Genomic DNA, 20652 nt, shown 5'->3' on the forward strand with positions numbered 1-20652 from the left:
TTCCAGACACAGTCGTTGTATTCGGGAACTAGGGTAGGATTCTATATTTAACGTCCGCCAGTTGGTGCCCACGTTCACAACGGTGTTGAGGAGAAATGAACCAGCAAACTGAGATAACCGAAGTCCCATGATGCGGAATGGTGCCAATATCGCAGGGTCAATTCCCGCAACGGCTGAGGTTATTCATGCAGGCCCCACCATCTCAACCTTGCCCCTTGCCTGAGGTGTGGTGACTCTCCGGTTAAGTCACCATCAGTCAGTTCTCAAAGGGCAGAGAAGCCTACATTCGTCTGGGACTATGGCGACTTTCAGAGAAGAATATGCAGTATTTGATGCTGGCTGAGCGAGAGCCCTGAGCGCATGGTAGTTATATAGAAGGCCCATTCAGAATATTAATGCTGTCAGTTTTGAAGGATTTTCGAGGCCAGATTTGAAACTGTTGTGTTCCCACTTCTGTCTTTTTAACCTGGAGGCTGCCAACCTGTTGCCGATCAGATTTCTAGGGCCAAAGTAGGTGAGAGCCAGGGCAATTCCAGCAGATGAACATTCTGCTGTACTGTGTCCTTTTCATGAAAGACCACGGATGGGTGAATGGAACCATTGCTCATCATACCCCACACCACCACCAGCCCCAGCCCAGTGTTTAGCCCTGAGGAAACTTCGTCTTTTCTCTTCCTTGAAGATGCTGCGCAGTCAACCCTATTTCCACCTCCGTAACATTGCCTGATTTCATCCCTGTTTCCACCTCAGTAACATTGCCTGATTTCATCCCTGTTTCCACCTCAGTAACATTCCCTGATTTCAACCCTGTCTCAGCCATCTTTTTTATTTATTCATTCATGGGATGTGGGTGCCATTGGCTAGAACAGACTTAGCGCCCATCTCCAACTGCCCTTGAGAAGGTGATGGCGTGTGCCTTCCAAATATAGGTAGTTCCGATATAGGTCAATGCATAGTGCTGTTGGGAAAGGAGTTTGAGGATTTTGATCCAGCAACAGTGAAGCAATGGTGATATATTTCTAAGAAAGGATTGTTAGTGGCTTGGGGGGGGGGGGGGGGGGGGGGGGACCTCCAGGTGTTGATGCATCTTGCCTTTGTCCTTTGAAATGGTAGTGGCTGTGGGTGTGGAATGTGCTGTTGAAGGAACCTTGCTGAGTTGCTGCAGTGCATCACTGCTGCCGCTGTACGCTATATGTCAATGGTGGAATAACTGAATTTTTAAGCTGATGGATGGGGTGCCAACCAAGCGGGCTGCTTTGTCCTGGATTTTGTTAAGCTTCTTGTTTTGTTGGAACTACACTGACCCAGACAGGTGGAGAGTATTCCAGCAACACTCCTGACTTGTGCCTTGTAGATAGTAGACAGGCCAGGGGGGAGTCAGGAGGTGAGTTACCACTTCTGACCAGCTCTTATAGCCACAGTTTTATGTAACTAATCCAGTTCAGTTTCTGGTCAAGAGTCACCCCCATGATGTTGATAGTAGGGGATTCAGTGATGGTAATACCACTGAATGTCAAGAGGGATGGTTAGATTTTCTTGTTAAGAGATGGTCATTGCCTGATGTTTGTGTGGTGTGAATGTTATTTGTCACTCGTCAGCTCAAGCCTGAATGTTACTCAGGACTTGCTGCATATGGGAGATTAGTCCCGGTCAGCGGAGCAGCTGCACTTGGAGGAGTGGGGATCGCAGCAAGAAACAGCCTGAAAGTCGGAACACTGAGAGGATAAGACAAACAAAAATAATTTTTTTATTCAACTTTTTTTTTCTCTCTCCTGAAAATTTAAAAACCTTTTCTTAAAAAAAATACAAACTTTTAAAAAAATGTATTTTTATTTAAAAAAAATTGTTTTTAAAAGGAACAAAACCCTTGGGGGTTTTTTCTTTGGGGGGGCGGGAATAATTTCTTTTTCGCACCAAAACCCAGTAAAAAGAGAAAGGCACATAACAGAAATATGCCTGCAAATAATAATAAATCAGGGGGACGGCGAGATGTCAGAAGGAGGAGTATCAAAGGCGAAGGAAAAAGGCAGGAGCTGCGGCCGCACAGGCAGACGGCTCCATGGGGCGAGACGGAGGTTCAGGCGAACCAGGAAGCGGAAAAGCTGGCGAGCCGAGCAGAGGAGGAGGAACAGGACATGGCGACCATCCCCACTCCCCCCGCACAGAGGGAGTAATGGAGAAGCCATAAAGGAGGAGATAAAAGCAGAGGTAAACGCCAAGAGGGAGGCACTCGGACAGAGCGACAGGATCGTAACTCAGGAAACAGAGGTGAAAAGGCAGGTAATGACCCAGGGAGGCGAAGAGGGAAAGTGGAGGACCAGGAAAATAGGTCTAGATGGCAGGATGTTAAAATAATGGGTATGCCAGAAGAGATGGGGAGGCAAAGACCCAATAGGCTACGTCACCCAAATGTTGGGCAAGGGAGAAATTTCCAAACGGCCCAGGAATCAACAGAGAGCACAGGTCGCTCCGACCCAGGCCCAAAGCCTGGGAGCAGCCCGGAGCGATTATCATGAAGCTGCACAGGTTCCAAAACAGGGAAAAAATCCTAAAGTGGGCCCGGCAGATGAAATTGAGCACGTGGGAAGGGAAGACCATAAGGGTGCACCAGGACATTGGGGCGGAACTGGCCAAAAGAAGGGCTGAATTCAACAGCGCCAAATCAGCACTCTACAAAAGTAATGTGAAATTTGGGATGTTATTCCCAGCCAAACTCTGGGTAACATTCGAGGGGAAGGAGCTGTTTTTTAACACCCCAGCGGCAGCGGAGGAGTTTGTTAGAGCGAACAAACTGGGGGAGGGACAGCCGCAACGGCCATCATGAAAGCGACGGGGATGGAAAAGAAAGGAAGAATCGGAACAAAGAGCAGAGGGCAGACTGTAAACAGACAATAAGATCATAAACTGTACACACGTGATTGGTGTACTGTGCGGGACTGTGCTAACTCGTTCCCAGGCTCGTTCCATCTCTCAATGCAATGGGGGGGGGGGGGGGGGGGGGGGGGGCAGCAAGGTGAATGAGGGTGAAAAAGGTGGACAGGAGGGCGAGACAGGGCTAGCAAAAGGAAGGTAAAACAGAACCAGATCAGGGCAAGTACTGGGAGGGGGCAGTCACTCCCAGCTCACCTCTGAAGTTCAGCTCTTTTGTCCCATGTTTGAATCAAATGATATGAAGATCTGAGTGGCCCTGGCAGAGTGACATTGAGCAGGTTATCGCTGTGCATGTGCCACAGCTTGAAAACACTGAAGATGGCTCCTACCATCACTTTGATGATCGAGAGTGGACTGATGGGGTGGTAATTGGGTGGATTTGTGCTCTGATTTTTCTCTAGGGCACGGGCTTCCGTACCATTGCTGGAATATTGTCAGAGCCCATTGCCTTTGCAGTATCCAGTGCCTTCAAGTTCTTGATATCACATAGACCAAGTCAAATTAAGCAAAGACTGGCACCTGTGGTGCTGGGGACCTTGGCAGGAGGCTCCGATGAATCATCCACTCAGCACTTCTGGCTGAAGATGATTGCAAATGCTTCAGACTAGGCATGGTGCCGGTCAGTGGCATGCAGTGCCCCCTGCAACCAGATGGCACCCTGCTGGCAGAGTAGCACGTGGTCCACCCAAGGAGGCCATCCATGATAGACTCCACATGAGGGTACAGGACAGGGATTGCAGAGTGTAACGCTGGCAAGGACGGGTCCCACCCACATAATGCCCCCGCACCCCAGCTCCCTCACCCCATCCTCTCTTAACCCCCCCACCACCAGCTGCACCACTTTTGTCATGCACCACACGGCTCCCCCATATCTCTGGCCCAGGCGCCTACCACCTTCAAGGGCGGTCACTGGGGGGTAGCCCAGAATGCCCTGGCCTGTCCTGCCCTCCAGCACTCGCACCCCACTGGCCTTCCATACACCTCCTCTCCGCCCCTCTCCCTTCCCCAAGACCCACACCCAGCCCATCTCTCATACCCTGCGTACAGAGGCCTGAGGCAGTTTGGATCATTGGTGAACAGGTGTTTATTGGTCACAGTGCTATGTACATTAATTCTGCCCTAGCCCCTAATGCTATCCTATCTGCTGCACCCATGCCAACTTCACTGGTGTCTACCTTTCTAATGTTATGTGGCCTAACGCTCGTTCTAGGTGGTCCCCCAGATGGTACCTCTGAAGTGGATATGACCTGCTGCATAACCCAGCCTGCGTAACCTGGGTCTCCTTTGGTGGCCAACCTCTGGAGCGACTGGGCCTGGAAGTCTTCCAGGTGTCACAGGTGGTGTGGTCCCACCCTATTCTGCCCGCTGCCCCATTGCATGTGCAGGGTAAGGTGGGGGGAATTCAGTGGTGCTGTGGTGTTCCGGCACCCCCCCCCCCCCCCCCCCCCCCCCCCCCCCCCCCCCCCCGTGGGTGTCACCGGCACGGGCCCCATCACCACCTCCTTCCGCAGGGGTGCTTGATGGTCCCAGGCTACTCCTTGGAATGGGAATGCAGTCAGAGAAAGCTGCGGGGGCTCCCTCTCCACCTGCCGCTGTCTCCTGGAAACCCGCTGTCGTCTCGACCGGGATCAGCCAGCGGCAGGCCAACACTCTCTACGCTGCAGCCATGATTGGGCCATGCTCTGGAGCACTGCAGCAATGTCCATGTGGCCTTGGTACATGGCTGCCTGTGACATGGCCTCCCTGTCCTGTGCCTCAGCGCCCGTCCGCACACTGTGTCCCAGGCCTTGGATATCCTGACCCATGGCCGAAACCATCGCACCCAAGGCCTCCACCATGGACGCCATCCATGTTGGGTTGGCCTGGGTAGCACGCATGGTCGGCAAAGCCTCCTGCTCCTGCAGGTGGTTGGACTCCAAATACACCTACAGGCCCTGGATGGTTGCTGACACCTCCTCATGTAGTCCCTGGCTGTACGCCTGCATCCCCAATATCGATTGGTTCACTCTTTCCAGAAGCTCGAGACCTGTCTGGAAGGCAGCTGGTCCCTGGGGTCGGGTTGCCCACTGTAATGTCCGCCACCTCAGAGGTTCCTACCTCTGCCTGATGTACCACTGCGCACCAGATAGTGCCCCAAGAGCCTCTTCACTAACATGCCCACCTGAGGGGAGTGTCTCTAGGATGGTGGAGGGTGTTGGTAACAGCAGTGATGGGAAGTTGGCGTCGCACCGGACATGTGCTCTGGGGCACCACGAGATTGCGGCAGCGGTTGTCCTGATGGTGCCGCCCCATTGTCCGGTGGGTCCGTGGGGTTGTGGCTGGGGGCAGGGGTCACCAGCCGGTTCCTCATTGACTGCCGATGACCCTGCAAGTCACGACACATAGTTAGATCATAGGTGGAATGGTTGGGGGGGGGGGGGGGGGGGGGTCACGTGCCATAGGGACATCGCAAAACATTGGGGGCTCACTTGTTTCCCCCTGCTAACATCCGCCTCTGCAACTGCCTATCTCCTATTCCACCCACCACGTCCAACGCCCTCTGCTCCGTGATGGTGAGGGACTGCAGGTCTGGTGGGCCCCCTCCAATCTTCTCCCAGAACATGAGATTGTTGGCCACCTTCTCCTGGGGGACAGGTAATGCACGTGTGAGACATTTAGATGCTGGCAGCGCAGGGAGTCCGCAGCTTGTACCTATACAGGTCCCACCATCCCCCAAAATGGTCCAATATCCCAGAAATTTAAAGCCCTCCCTCCTGCACTATTTCTCCAAACATGCATTCATCTGGAGTAACCTCCTATTTCTATTCTCACTAGCACGTGGCACCAGAATTAATCCAGAGATTGCTATTTTCTGGGTCCTATTTTTAATATACTTCTTAGCTCCCTAAATTCTGCTTGCAGGACCTCATCCCTTTTTCTACCTATATTGTTGGTATCAATGTGTACCACGATATCTGTCTGTTTGCCCTCCCCTTTCAGTATGCCCTGCAGCCGTTCAGTGGCACCCCTGACACTGACACCAGGGAGGCAACATACCATCCTGGAGTCTGTTTTGTGCCTACAGAAATGCCTGTCTGTTCTCCTTACAATTGAATCCCATACCATTATAGCCCTGACACCGACCCATGGTGCTTTAAAGTTGACTGCCACTGCTTTCCCCTACACAGTCATCTCCCTCAACCGAGTCCAAAATGGATAGCAGTTAGAAAGGGCCACGGGGGCTCCTGCACTACCTGCCTGCCTCTACCCTGCCTGATGGTCACCCATGCCCTTTCTGCCTGTTCAATACTCACCTGGGTTGTGACCACCTCACGGAAAGTGCTATCCAAGACTTGCTCAGCATCATGGATGCTCTACAGTGAATCCACTCTCAGCTCCAGTTCCAAAATGCGGAGCCAGTAGCTGTAGGTGGACACAATTCCTGCACAGGTGACCACCAGGGACAACTGAAGCTTCCATGATTTGCCACATAGCACAGGAGCCGATTATCATGGGTTCAAGCTCTCCTGTCATGACTACCCTTAAGCTCCTTTATTTACTCTCTTTTGAACAATGTATTATGCTACATAAGAATACTGTTTATTTGCATCCCTTACCCTAATTTGTTTACTTATATTACTTTATTATACCCCATCATCCATTTATTTGTGCCATTTTGCAGTTAAACCCTTCCTCCGTACTCAGTCTTGTGGGCCACTTTCTCCTGTTGGTTGTTTTAATTGTCCACCACCATTCATGACTGGGTGTGCAGGGCCTGGATCAGATCTGTTGATTGTGTGATTGCTTACCTCTTACTTTGTGTACAATCTTCATTCCCAGCTGACAAGATTTGGTTCCATGATTGTACGAATGTTGAGCGTTTTACATAGCCCACTAGAAGATGCGGACATTTATCCTGCAGCACAGCAGCAGCACCTCCTAATGGTTAAAGCAGAAGAGACACTGATGCCAGTGAGTTTTCCAAAACAAGCAGGATCTCCTAATAGTTGGGAGTCAGAGTTTGGGGAAAAAAAAACTAAGTTTGGAAGTCGTCCTGTGCTGTAACTTCACTGGGTTGACATGTTTTTTAGGTATGCCTTCTTCTTCTCCGGGCTAGTCTCCTGCACTCTTCAATGAACCAGTGTTATTCCCACCTTGATGGGCATGGTAGAGTGGGGGGTTTACTGGGCCATGAGATTACAGATTGTGGGATTGTTTAGTTCAATCACATGCTGCTTCCACTGTTTGACAAGCAAATACTTCTCTGTTGTAGCTTCAGCATGTTAACACCTCATTTTTAGATATGCCTGGTACTGCTCCTGGCATGTCCTCCTCTTTGAATCAGGGTTGACTCCCCAGTCTTATGGTAATGGCAGAGTGAGGGATATGTTGAGCCATGAGGTTAGTTACAATTCTGCTGCTGTTGATGGCCCACAGTGCCTCAGGACTGCAGTTTTAATTTGCTAGCTCTGTTCAAAATCTATCCCATTTAGCAGAGTTGTGCCGCATCATCTTCAATATGAAGGTGGGACCTCCGCTCCACAAGGACTGTGCAATGATCACTCCAACCAATACTGTCAGGAATGGAAAGGTAGATTTGTGAGGACAAGGTCATTTAGGATTTCCCTTCTAGTTGGTTCCCTCACCACCTGCTGCAGACCAAAGTCTAACAGCTATGTCCTTTAGAACTTGGGACAGTTCAGCCAGTAGTAGAGCTACAGACCACACTTGGCGATGTTCATTGATATCCCCCACCCAGAGTACATTTTGTTCCTCTGCCACCGTCGGTGTTTTTTTCCAATAGGTGTTCAAAATGGAGAAGTATTGATTAATCAACAGGCAGTTTCCTTGCACATGTTTGGCTTAATGCCAGAGCAAATCCCTCCTGACTGCCACCTCGGGTGGATCTGGGACATTGTTGGCAAAGTATGATTCTGTGTTTATGACAATATCAGGCTGTTGCGTGACTGGTTTGTGCTGTGGGGCAACCCTCTCAATTTTGGTACAAACTCCCAGATATTATTATCTTCTGCTTAAACACTAATTTGTGGCTTCACTACCTCCTGGACTTGACTATTCCATCACACTTCTGCCAACTTGAGGTCATCCAAAACTCTGCTGCCTCTCTGGTGTCATAATTCTCACCAAGTCCTGTTCCCAAATACACCTTTGCTCACTGACCTCCATTGGCTAATAGTTGAGCAAAATACTTGATGCTAAAATTATTTTGTTTGTTTTCAAATCCCTCCATGGCCTTGTCCAGTCTAATCTCTGTAATCTCCTCTAGCCCCACAACCCTCTGAGATATCGGTACTCCTCTAATTCTGTCCTCTCCAGCATGCTCCATTATAATCACTCCAGCAGTGGTGTACATACCTTCTGGTGCCTCGTCCCAAGCACCACAATACATTCACTACACCTCTCCATCTCTTTTTCTCCTGTAAATCACTCCTTAAAACCTACCTCTTTGACCAAGCTTTTAAGAAGTGCTTTGGGATATTTTATTACATTAAAGGTGCTGTACAAATCTAGGTTGTTGTTGCTGCTCAACATTTTGCATTCATAGTCATTTGTCATGTGAGGCCTGAAAAACATTGTTGTCTACAATGTTTCTTTGTGTACAATGTGTCTTCCCAGCTGACGAGGTTTTGTCCCATGATTGTACGAATGTTGAGCGTTTTACGTAGCCCACGAGAAGATGCGGACATTTATCCTGCAGTACAGCAGCACACCTCCTAATGGTTAAAGCAGAAGAGACACAGTGATGCCAGTGAGTTTTCCAAAGCAAGCAGGATCTCCTAATAGTTGGGAGTTGGAGTTTGGGGGAAAAAAATAAGGTAAGTGAAGGGATTACAGAATTAATGCATATAAACTTTGAGCAGAAATTGTTAAGTTTCCATCATCCAGCAATTGCACAACTTTAAGTCACTGGTCACATGTTACAAGTTGTAAATTGGCAATAAGAGAGGGATCCCATTTTCCAGTTACGATTGTTCACGTTAGTGAACACAAGACTCAGTACAACAATAAAGAATATTGGCATCAAAGTATCCTGTCTGATACACAGCATAATGGTTTTATTAGTACTCCATCTCATATATGTATATAGTTCAAAGAATATTCCATAGAGTATAATGAAACCAATGCATTTTGCTAGTTTGACACCATACTGACAGATCCAGCAAGATCATTGGTTCATAATTAAAGTGATATGTAAGTAGACTGCCCATGCTATTCATTTAGCAAACAAAAAATACAAAGAACTCAGTTGCTTTACATATATCGACACGTAGAATCAAAATATTAGCCACATGTATTGGAAAACATATTCACTGTGTATATGCAATAAATATTAAAAGAATGTGGGTTATTTTGTTTTTCTCTACAGCATTAATACAGGGTTTTGGAGAACACAAGAAAATCGCAAAATCTGTACATGTAAACAGCCACACTTTCACTGAGTCAAAAATCAGAAGGAAATACAAAGTTCACATTGGTATTAGGTACAAACAGTTAAGGAACCGGATTCTCCTCTTCCCAGTCAAAAAAAAGTGAAAGCACCGCTATTTTGTTGCTTGTTAACAACGTCCAGTTAATTTGCTGCTGGCAATTGTACAATAATCAAATTCTAGCCAATTAATGGTTATTTACCCTCTAAATCCTACAGGAAATTGCTTCTGCAGCAAGACAGCTCGCATTATTCAGTGCCACTGGAATGGTTTCTGTTCAGAAAATGTTTTCCATGTGGTCAACATTTTCTCCATAAGGGTGCAATAGTTCAGTAGATCAACAAGGTAAACAGCCTAACAACAAGAATTATTTTTTTAAAAAAGCACTCAAAGGATCTTTGAATGATGACTGTAAAATTACACACAGTCCTCAGAACTACTCATTATCATTGTGCAACAACATTTCAGTGACTTTAAGTTATGGCTGAAAAATACTTAGTGGTCCCCCAGTTTTACTCAATATCTGCACGTAAGAAAAGTAAATCACAGCATCAAAGGGGGCTAAGATTGTCTTTTGCCTATTTTTTTTTCTGGAACTGCTAAGGACAACAACCCACAGAACAAAATTTAGCGACATCCTGTACAGAAAAATATACCCGAACCCCGCCCCCCCTCCCCCACCCCACCCAACTACGAAGAAAAGTAACTTTGTGTCATATACAAATCACTCACATGGACAATTAGCATAAAACAGAGGGCAGAGAACAGATACCTGCTCTTCACCCTGAAAGAGGTCCCGAAAGTATACGAATGAGGTTATATTAAGCTTCATTGCCTTTCAACATAGTATTACAGTGGTGGAAATGACCACTGGTTCAAAATCCATTTGTGCCACTGGTCTGTACAATTGAGCTGTTATGAGGATAGTACAATTTTCAGTATGGATGCAGGAGTGCTATTTTAAGAAAGATTTATGAATTTAATAACATTGAAACAACTTGAAAATCTACCTGATAGTGAATGTTAAATAGTCCAATAGTTGTGTAGAAATTTTGACTGAACACATAAATAGTTCTCAGTATGGTATGATGATAGCAACATAGGAACAGGAATAGGCCATTCAATTTCTCGAGCCTGTTCATCCATACAATGAGATCACTGCTGGCCTAGCTGACCTTTTAAACCGCCCAATGCCTTTAGCTAAAAAAATTTATAAATTTCAGATTGAAAATTATTAATTGAGCCGGCATTTACTGCATTTTGCGAGTGAGAGTTCCACACGTACCATGATTGAAGAAATATTACCTGACTTCTCTCCTGAAAGGCCTGGTACTGATTTTAAGGCCATGTAGCATCTGAGACTTCTCCACCAGAGGAAATGTTTCTATCTACCCTATCACTTACTCCTAAAATCCTAAAAACTTCAATTAAATTACCTCGTAACCATATCTATTCCAGTGAATACAAGCTCAGTATAAGTTTATATAACTTCTCATAATTTAATCCTTTGCAGCCCTTGTAATGTTCTTCCCTCCTTCGAAAGCCTATATATCCTTTCCGAGGTGTGGTTTCCAGGACTGTACACAGTATTTCAGATGGGGCATAACCGGGGCTTTGTGTAGATGTAGAAAAACCTCCTCCTCTTTATACTTTAGCCCTCTCGGTACGGAGGCTCCCATTACATTAGCCTTTGCTTTTTGTTTTGCACCTGACCACGACACGGTTTGGTGATCCATGTACATGAGTTCTCTGAACATCCACTGTTCCTAACTTTTCACCACTTAAAAAATTACTTGGATCGCTCTTTTTGATCCAAATGGATGATGATCTGGGTGAAGTTGGAGGAAGGTGACCCTTTTTAAAGATGTATCTTTTACTTGGTCCTCAGAGAAAAATTGTGGATTTGCCACCATCAGCTGGTGTTGGAAAGCAAACAACATTTTTATGCATGTGGCATTTGGATGCAAATCGAGCAACTTCCACATCTTAGGCCATATCTGATGGGTGGCCTGTTTCTCTTGGTAATATTGCTGTATTGTTTTGGTTTCCATTCACAAGATGCTGGATGCTCAGACAAGAGATGTGTAACTGTATTATCACAGTAATGGGAGTGTGCAGTAGCACCTCAATTGTTAATATCAGAAATCTAGTGTGTATTACTTATTGATGATATGAACACTTATTTCCTGAATAAGTTTGTTATCGAGGGAATAAGCATAACATGTCAAAATTGACATGGATTTGAAAAGGTTGCTCCTGTACAATAGTATTTAATTGTTATTGAGGTTGGTTCAATGGGAAATACCCATTCTTAAAAGCAATACTGCAAGCTTTCAGTACCCTCTTCGTCGAGCTGTAGCTAAATGCCAGAGTATACTTTATTCGTACACTCCGATGTGTTCTAAGAAGTGAAGTGAAGTTAAAGAAAGAACCTATTAATAGGCAAAGGAAGAATGAGTGAGCTGTATCTGAAGCTAATTGTTTCATGGATCAGTCATTGTATGAGGATAATTACTGGTCCCAGTGCAAGGTGATTTAGATATTTGTGTGATTTGACTTTTACTCTACAGCTGATAATATAACATGTACTTAACATAATGAAGGGAAAACTGAGGTAGAGGTATCTCATAGTCTCTTTATAGGAGTGGTTAATGGTTAGTAACCAGCATATTTAGTCATAACTGGGTAACAGCAGGCTTTAGCAATCTTTTGACAAAGTGCAATTGACGTTTGCTCCAAAGGTAGGGTAAAGTTTAGGTGCAGGCAGCAAACTAGGGCATACACACAAGTTAGGTACGGTTTAAAGTTGGAGGAAGGTGACCCTTTTTAAAGATGTATCCGTTACTCGGTCCTTGGAGCAAAATTGTGGATTTGTCAGCTGGTGTTAAGAGTTCTTTGGAAAACAAACAGCAGATTTATGCATGAGGCATTTGGATGCAAATCTAGCAACTTCCACATCTTTTTAGGCTGTATTTTGTGTGGGCGGCTCTATTCTCTTCTATAAAAGACTATCATGAGTGAAATACTTTTTCTCAAGTAGATATTTCCGCAAAGTTAATAAGTTCACCCATGAATGTAGTGAATAAGACTCTGGTGATCCATGGTTATTTTTTAAGCTGAAAGAAATTCAAACAATATAATTTAAGTAAAACAAACGTAAAAATAGGTGAATGGCTTCCTGGAGCCACCTTATTCAAACATTTTATACAGCTGGTGCCAGTGAAGAAAGTTTTTAATCTTTTGAGAACTAAATTTAATTTGAAACGTCCCAAACACAGTGCTTATTTCTAACAATATAAAGATCTACAATAATTATTTTAAGTTGCTAATGGTAACTATTAAAAAGCAGAATTAGAGGAAAGTATAAAATGAGACCATTTCCTGTTTCACAGTATTCACGTTTTTAAAAAATAGTAAAAATTTCCGTTGGTATAAATTGCTACCTGAGTTCTGAAAGTTTGCATGATGCACTTTGATTTGCTGAAGACACAAACTTAATCTTGCAGGATTTGAGATCAGGCATTTGACTGAATGGAATGAAAAATATCCAAAGTTACTTCATGAGGTGATGGATTGCAACTGGACTTTGCAGTTTATCTACAATAATGGATAAGTGCTTAACTAGCTGCAAAATGTATCCCTTGGGCTGCATTTATATGGTCAGTTCTAGCCAGGCAATACCCCATTTTCAATGACTTGCTGCAAGTTTTTCTCTTGCCCAGGAGAGAGCCCGGTGAGCGTATACTTACACCTGTGCACAGAACTCCTTTCTCAGCAGTTGTATTTAAATGTTCGAGAGGAAGTGTCAGCATCTACACTCTCTGTTTACTTTAAACGGTGTCTAATGAGTCGAAGGCATGCCAGGGCACTTACTACTTTTGTTACTGAGTGAGTTTTGACTCTCTCTTGTCTCAAACAGGTAGGGTGGGGTTATTTCTCCATGCCAGTTGTACTCTGCTTCTCTTTGAAGTCGAGCTGGATCCGAACTCTGCATTTACACTACAGCCACTATTTATATTGAATATGCCCCTACAGGAGACGGATATGAAATTAGTTATGACAAAAGTGGAATTTTGTAGGCTTATGGAATGTTTCTAAGGAGTACGTACCCTGCTGCCATTGTATAAAATAACATAATTACAGGCTACAAATTCAGCATTTTTATCAGGCATATTCTGACCTCAGAATATGCATTAGAATTCGTCGGAGTTTACATCCCCAATATTAATGAACTAACACCGGACTGTATTGTCGTTCACCTGATATACTAATCCATATGTATAAGTAAGCACAAAATGGGCTGCATATCTTAAAAAGTGCACTCCACTAATTATAGTTAAATGTATGTGATATTTCTCCACCTTTGAACGCATATACACACTCATGGTTGCACCTTTAGTTCATAGCTTTCACCCTAAAACCTATCCACCTACGACCCTCTGTTATTTGATACATAATTAGCTTTAATACCAAGATGTTTTATTGGCTGTGGATCCCCAATGATTGCCTCCATTAATGTATTACCAGCTTCACTGCGGATACTAGTTAGTAGATTAAGGTTTAGATTTCAAAAGGAGCAAAAAAGGTTTGTACAAAGAAGTTTTAAATTAATCGGATGACGCATGTACAATTAATTAATGTTACTATCCTCATAATACTTCAAACTGATGACCAGAATGAACACACAGCAAAAGAGAATGACTCCTCTGCTCCATTGTTCTTCTAGAAGGCCCAGACTAGGTTATTTCTATTAGCAGCGTTACTAGGTATTGCACCTGGGAATTGAATGCTATGTGGGTTTTATATGGCAACTGGCCAGGAACTTGCAGCTGCCCACGAAAGGAGAAAAGTCCTTTTACGTATCAAATCTCTCAGTTTATGCTGCCAGCTAAGAAAACGAAGATACTCTGGTGAATGAGGTCCTTGGGTTGAAGACATACGCACTCACACACTCGGTCCTGATGAAGGTCTGAGGTTAAAGGTTGGTGGCATTATCACTTCCATAGCAGCAATGGGTTAATGGCCATCTTGTAACAAGAGGAATCTCCTCCCAATTTCCAGTTCTGAACTGGGTAACTACAGGACGTGGGTTTTTATCATTAGGACTGTGCTGACGAGTGTCAATTTTGTTGTAAAATGAGGTTTTCCAGTTCATCTGCGGAGCGGAGGAGGAAGGCTGCTGACTCTCTGTAGCCAGCGATGAGCTGCCGAACCGCATTAATTTCTGTTGGACTGAGCTGTGCTGCTGGTACACTCCTGTTGTTTGAGTTGGATGAAGTTGAGTTTGAGGCCAGTGCCTTCATGCTGAGATCTGTTGGACCTGAAAGGATGAAGAAATTAACACATTATCTTCCATTTTAAATACTGACTGAAGGCGATTTTGATAAGACTTTGATTTTGCTGGACTTTGTCAAATTGCTGAATGTAATCCTTTACGGCATAGTGGCTCAGTGGTTAGCACTGCTGTCTCACAGCGCCAGAGACCCAGGTTCAATGCCAGCCTTGGGTGACTGTATGTCCTCCACGTGTCTACGTGGTTTTCCTCGGGTGCTCCGGTTTCCTCCCGCAGTCCAAAGATGTGCAGGTTAGGTGGATTAGCCATGCTAAATTGCCCCTTAGTGTTCAGGGATGTGCAGGTTAGGTTACAGATAGGTGGGAGTGGACAAGGGTAGGGTGCTCTTTCAGAAGGATGGTGCAGACTCAATGGGACGAATGGCCTCCTGCATGGTAGGGATTCTGTGGTAAAAGAGCTGCAGACAACCATATGCATGAGGGATAATTTAACTTCATAGTCTAGAAATTAAACCTTTTAACTGTTCAGTGGGGAAAATGTGGCAATAAAATAGGGAAGATATGCTGCAGTCTTAGTCAACTTATGTTCCTGACCACGTGAAGAGGCTTCTGTGCACTAAAAAAGGACAGCAAAGACCCTTAATACTAGCATAATTATAATTTGCCTGGGGAGAAAGAGGAACCGCATTTGTCCACTTCCATGACATGTGCTTGTGTATGAGCTGCTTTTCTGAGTTACCTAAACACAGCTAAAAAATAATTGCCGCCAACTATTCCCAAGCATTTGATTTGGCTGAGTAGTATCTATCTGCAGGTTAAAGAATGAGTTAGCAGAAATGTGGGGTGGTACTTACTGAAGGCACATTACCTATGACCCCATGGCTCAGAGGCACATAGTTCAGTGAAGAGACAGTGACCAAATTGTGACACATCCAACACGAGCTTTGAGACAAGAACTACATGCCGAACATTAATACCAGTAACTGTGAGGAACGGTGCAGTTGGCTAGCACTGGGGACATCTGCAGTGTCAACCTATTCGCTGTTCACAGCTGCAGTAAGAATACAGTAAGAAGTCTTACAACACCAGGTTAAAGTCCAACAGGTTTGTTTCAAACACGAGCTTTCGGAGCACGGCTCCTTCTTCAGGTGAATGGAAAGGCTTGTTCCAGAAATGTTTATATAGACACAGTCAGAGATGCCCCGGAATGCGAGCACCTGCAGGCAATCAAATCATCAAAGATGCAGAGAGAGAGGTAACTCCAGGTTAAAGAGGTGTGAATTGTCCCAAGCCAGTTCAGTCGGTAGCCTCTGCAAGTCCAGGCTTGTTGGTGGGGGCCGAATGTAATGCAACATGAATCCCAGATCCCGGTTGAGTCCGCATTCATGCGTGCGGAACTTAGCTATAAGTTTTTGCTCAGCAATTTTGCGTTGTCGCGTCTCCTGAAGGCCTCCTTGTAGAATGCTGACCCGGAGATCAGAGGCTGAATGTCCTTGACTGCTGAAGTGTTCCCCAACTGGAAGGGAACAGTCCTGCCTGTTGATAGTCGCACGATGCCCGTTTATTCGTTGTCGCAGTGTCTGCATGGTCTCGCCAATGTACCACGCTTCGGGACATCCTTTCCTGCAGCGTATGAGGTAGACTACATTGGTCGAGTCGCACGAGTATGCGCCGCGTACCTGGTGGGTGGTGTTTCCACGTGTAATGGTGGTGTCCATGTCGATGATCTGGCATGTCTTGCAGAGATTACCCTGGCAGGGTTTTGTGGTGTTGTGGTTGCTGTTCTGAAGGCTGGGTAATTTGCTGCAAACAATGGTTTGTTTGAGGTTGCGCGGTTGTTTGAAGGCCAGTAGTGGGGGTGTGGGGATGACCTTGGCAAGATGTCCATCCTCGCTGATGATGTGTTGGAGGCTGCGAAGAAGATGTCGTAATTTCTCCGCCCCAGGAAAGTACTGGACGACGAAGGGTACTCTGTCAGTGGTGTCCCGTGTTTGTCTTCTGAGGAGGTCGGTGCGGTTTTTTGCTGTGGCGCGGTGGAACTGTCGATCAATGAGTCGAGCGCCATATCCCGTTCGTACGAGGGCATCTTTCAGCATCTGTAGGTGTCTGTTGCGCTCCTCCTTGTCTGAGCAGATCCTGTGTATACGGAGGGCTTGTCCATAGGGGATGGCTTCTTTAATGTGTTTCGGGTGAAAGCTGGAGAAGTGGAGCATCGTGAGATTATCTGTGGGCTTGCGGTAAAGCGAGGTGCTGAGGTGACCGTCCTTGATGGAGACGAGTGTGTCCAAGAATGGAACTGAATTTGGAGAATAGTCCATGGTGAGTTTGATGGTGGGATGGAACTTATTGATGTCATCGTGTAGTCGTTTCAGTGATGTCTCGCCGTGGGTCCAAAGGAAAAAAATGTCATCGATGTATCTGGTGTATAGCATCGGTTGAAAGTCCTGTGTGGTGAGGAAGTCCTGTTCAAACTTGTGCATGAAGATGTTGGCATATTGAGGTGCAAATTTGGTCCCCATGGCTGTTCCGTGCGTCTGGATGAAGAATTTGTTGTCGAAGGTGAAGACGTTGTGGTCTAGAATGAAACGGATGAGTTGCAGAATTGCGTCTGGAGATTGGCAGTTGTCGGTGTTGAGGACTGAGGCTGTTGCAGCAATGCCGTCGTCATGGGGGATGCTGGTGTAGAGTGCCGAGACATCCATTGTGACGAGGAATGTTCCTGGTTCAACTGGTCCATGGGTGCTGAGTTTCTGTAGGATTCTGCAACTCATCCGTTTCATTCTAGACCACAACGTCTTCACCTTCGACAACAAATTCTTCATCCAGACGCACGGAACAGCCATGGGGACCAAATTTACACCTCAATATGCCAACATCTTCATGCACAAGTTTGAACAGGACTTCCTCACCACACAGGACTTTCAACCGATGCTATACACCAGATACATCGATGACATTTTTTTCCTTTGGACCCACGGCGAGACATCACTGAAACGACTACACGATGACATCAATAAGTTCCATCCCACCATCAAACTCACCATGGACTATTCTCCAAATTCAGTTCCATTCTTGGACACACTCGTCTCCATCAAGGACGGTCACCTCAGCACCTCGCTTTACCGCAAGCCCACAGATAATCTCACGATGCTCCACTTCTCCAGCTTTCACCCGAAACACATTAAAGAAGCCATCCCCTATGGACAAGCCCTCCGTATACACAGGATCTGCTCAGACAAGGAGGAGCGCAACAGACACCTACAGATGCTGAAAGATGCCCTCGTACGAACGGGATATGGCGCTCGACTCATTGATCGACAGTTCCACCGCGCCACAGCAAAAAACCGCACCGACCTCCTCAGAAGACAAACACGGGACACCACTGACAGAGTACCCTTCGTCGTCCAGTACTTTCCTGGGGCGGAGAAACTACGACATCTTCTTCGCAGCCTCCAACACATCATCAGCGAGGATGGACATCTTGCCAAGGTCATCCCCACACCCCCACTACTGGCCTTCAAACAACCGCGCAACCTCAAACAAACCATTGTTTGCAGCAAATTACCCAGCCTTCAGAACAGCAACCACAACACCACAAAACCCTGCCAGGGTAATCTCTGCAAGACATGCCAGATCATCGACATGGACACCACCATTACACGTGGAAACACCACCCACCAGGTACGCGGCGCATACTCGTGCGACTCGACCAATGTAGTCTACCTCATACGCTGCAGGAAAGGATGTCCCGAAGCGTGGTACATTGGCGAGACCATGCAGACACTGCGACAACGAATAAACGGGCATCGTGCGACTATCAACAGGCAGGACTGTTCCCTTCCAGTTGGGGAACACTTCAGCAGTCAAGGACATTCAGCCTCTGATCTCCGGGTCAGCATTCTACAAGGAGGCCTTCAGGAGACGCGACAACGCAAAATTGCTGAGCAAAAACTTATAGCTAAGTTCCGCACGCATGAATGCGGACTCAACCGGGATCTGGGATTCATGTCGCATTACATTCGGCCCCCACCAACAAGCCTGGACTTGCAGAGGCCTACCGACTGAACTGGCTTGGGACAATTCACACCTCTTTAACCTGGAGTTACCTCTCTCTCTGCATCTTTGATGATTTGATTGCCTGCAGGTGCTCGCATTCCGGGGCATCTCTGACTGTGTCTATATAAACATTTCTGGAACAAGCCTTTCCATTCACCTGAAGAAGGAGCCGTGCTCCGAAAGCTCGTGTTTGAAACAAACCTGTTGGACTTTAACCTGGTGTTGTAAGACTTCTTACTGTGCTCACCCCAGTCCAACGCCGGCATCTCCACATCATCGCAGTAAGAATAGTGACTGATGTTTTATCGTGAGGATAATATTTTGCTAATGTTTACCATTTAGCAGCAGTAAAAGAGTTGCACTGTACAACTGACTTTCTGCAAGTTTCTAGGGCAATTGATTGGTGCGCTAATCGCATCAGACATCTGTCCACATTGGCATGACCTACATGAACAGTAGATTCTACTCTCATGTTCAGTTGGTCTGCAACTATGAGAATATAGTCATTCAGGTCAAAGGCTAGATCCTTGAAGCTCCTTTGATACATTTATTTTGTCTTCATTTTCTTTGTCTGCCTTATGTGAAGTGGGAAGTAGCAGTGAAACAATTGCTCCAGAGAGACCCATAATATCCCTGCATCACCACTAGAGAAAAGCTGAGGTCTATCAAGATCAGTAATGAGCATGATCCCAACAGTGTTTTGAACCTGGATGAATTATAGAACAACCTCCTCCCTTCAGTCATTGTCATGAGTTTAACTTTGATCTGCTACAAACACAAGGTGTGGCAAAGAAGTAAAGATGCGGCTTCGTAACCCAAATGCATTCGAGAAGACTGTTGTGCTAGGTATTAATGCAAGTTAGTTAGCCAGGTACCTGGCTTACTCCTCTTTTTAAAAACTCTGTTTGCAAAACAAAGAATTTGCCAAAAACACCTTCACTCCTGCCATCTTTTTCGACAACAATCAATACCCATTGTTTCTACTGCTGCTGTATTTTATTCTGTGAATATAAATCCTCAAAATAATTTATAAATCAAATGTGCAAAAAAACTCAATTTGCATCATATCAATGTGCTTCCCCTTTGTGCTGGTATATTGTGTGAGAAGTAACCTAACCGGCAATAGGAGCTACATGAAATAGCCCTGAAAACTGGAGGCAGGGATTACAATGCAGGTTTAACTTGTGCTCATCGACATGAACGCAGGCAGCACAAGAGCTTTCCCCAGCCTGCTCCTTTACATTTGCTTCTTTACATGCTGGAGGTAACTAGAAGTGCCGTTGATCAGCCTGAGCAGGGGGATAATATTGTGAGAAGCTAGCACCACTTGCATCTAATATGCCCTAGTTTGTTTATTTATTCAAGGGTTGTGGGCTTTGCTGGCTAAACCAGCATTTATTGCCCAACGCTACTTGTCCCCGAGAAAGTAGTGGTGAGCTGCCTTCTTGAACCACTGTGGTCCATGTGGTGTAGGTACATTCGGAGTCAGGATTTTGATTTGGCGACACTGAAGAACAACAATATATTTCAAGTCAGGATGGTGAGCGGCTTGAACGGGAAATTCCAGGTGCTGCTGCCATTGTCCTTCTGAATTATAGTGGTTGTGAGTTTGGAAGGTGCTGTGCAGGTGGTATACACTGCTGCTACTGTCCATTGGTGACTGAATGTTTGTGGATTGGTATGTGTGTGTTGGAACTGCACTCATCCAGGCAAGAGGAGAGTATTCCATCACATTTCTGACTCGTGCTTTATAGATTATGGGCAGGCTTTGGGGAGTCAGGACATGTGTTCACGCCACAGGATTCCTAGCCTCTGACCTGCTCTTATAGCCACAGTATTTATATGGCTAGTCCAGTTCCGTTTCTGTTCAATGGTAACCCCCAGGAGTGGGCGGCACGGTGTAGTGGTTAGCACTGTTGCCTCACGGCACCGAGGACCTGGGTTT

The 20652-nt window shown here is 45.8% G+C and overlaps 1 protein-coding gene across 5 annotated transcripts in view; it reads right to left on the minus strand.

Annotated features, from left to right (window-relative positions):
* Positions 1-8424: 8424 nt before the first annotated feature.
* The window catches only part of LOC119969595 (nucleolar protein 4-like), a 430219-nt gene continuing 417991 nt past the window's right edge, over positions 8425-20652 (minus strand). For 4 of the 5 annotated variants that reach the window (XM_038803407.1, XM_038803409.1, XM_038803406.1 and 1 more), the window contains one exon: positions 8959-14679. In XM_038803407.1, the coding sequence (XP_038659335.1) occupies positions 14480-14679 (200 nt within the window). In that variant the 3' untranslated portion in view covers positions 8959-14479. Of the gene's footprint in view, positions 8646-8958; positions 14680-20652 lie in introns of those variants that run through there. The other variant, XM_038803408.1, reaches the window with a different exon arrangement.

This window comes from Scyliorhinus canicula, chromosome 7, assembly GCF_902713615.1.
Source record: "Scyliorhinus canicula chromosome 7, sScyCan1.1, whole genome shotgun sequence".
Lineage (NCBI taxonomy): Eukaryota > Metazoa > Chordata > Chondrichthyes > Carcharhiniformes > Scyliorhinidae > Scyliorhinus > Scyliorhinus canicula.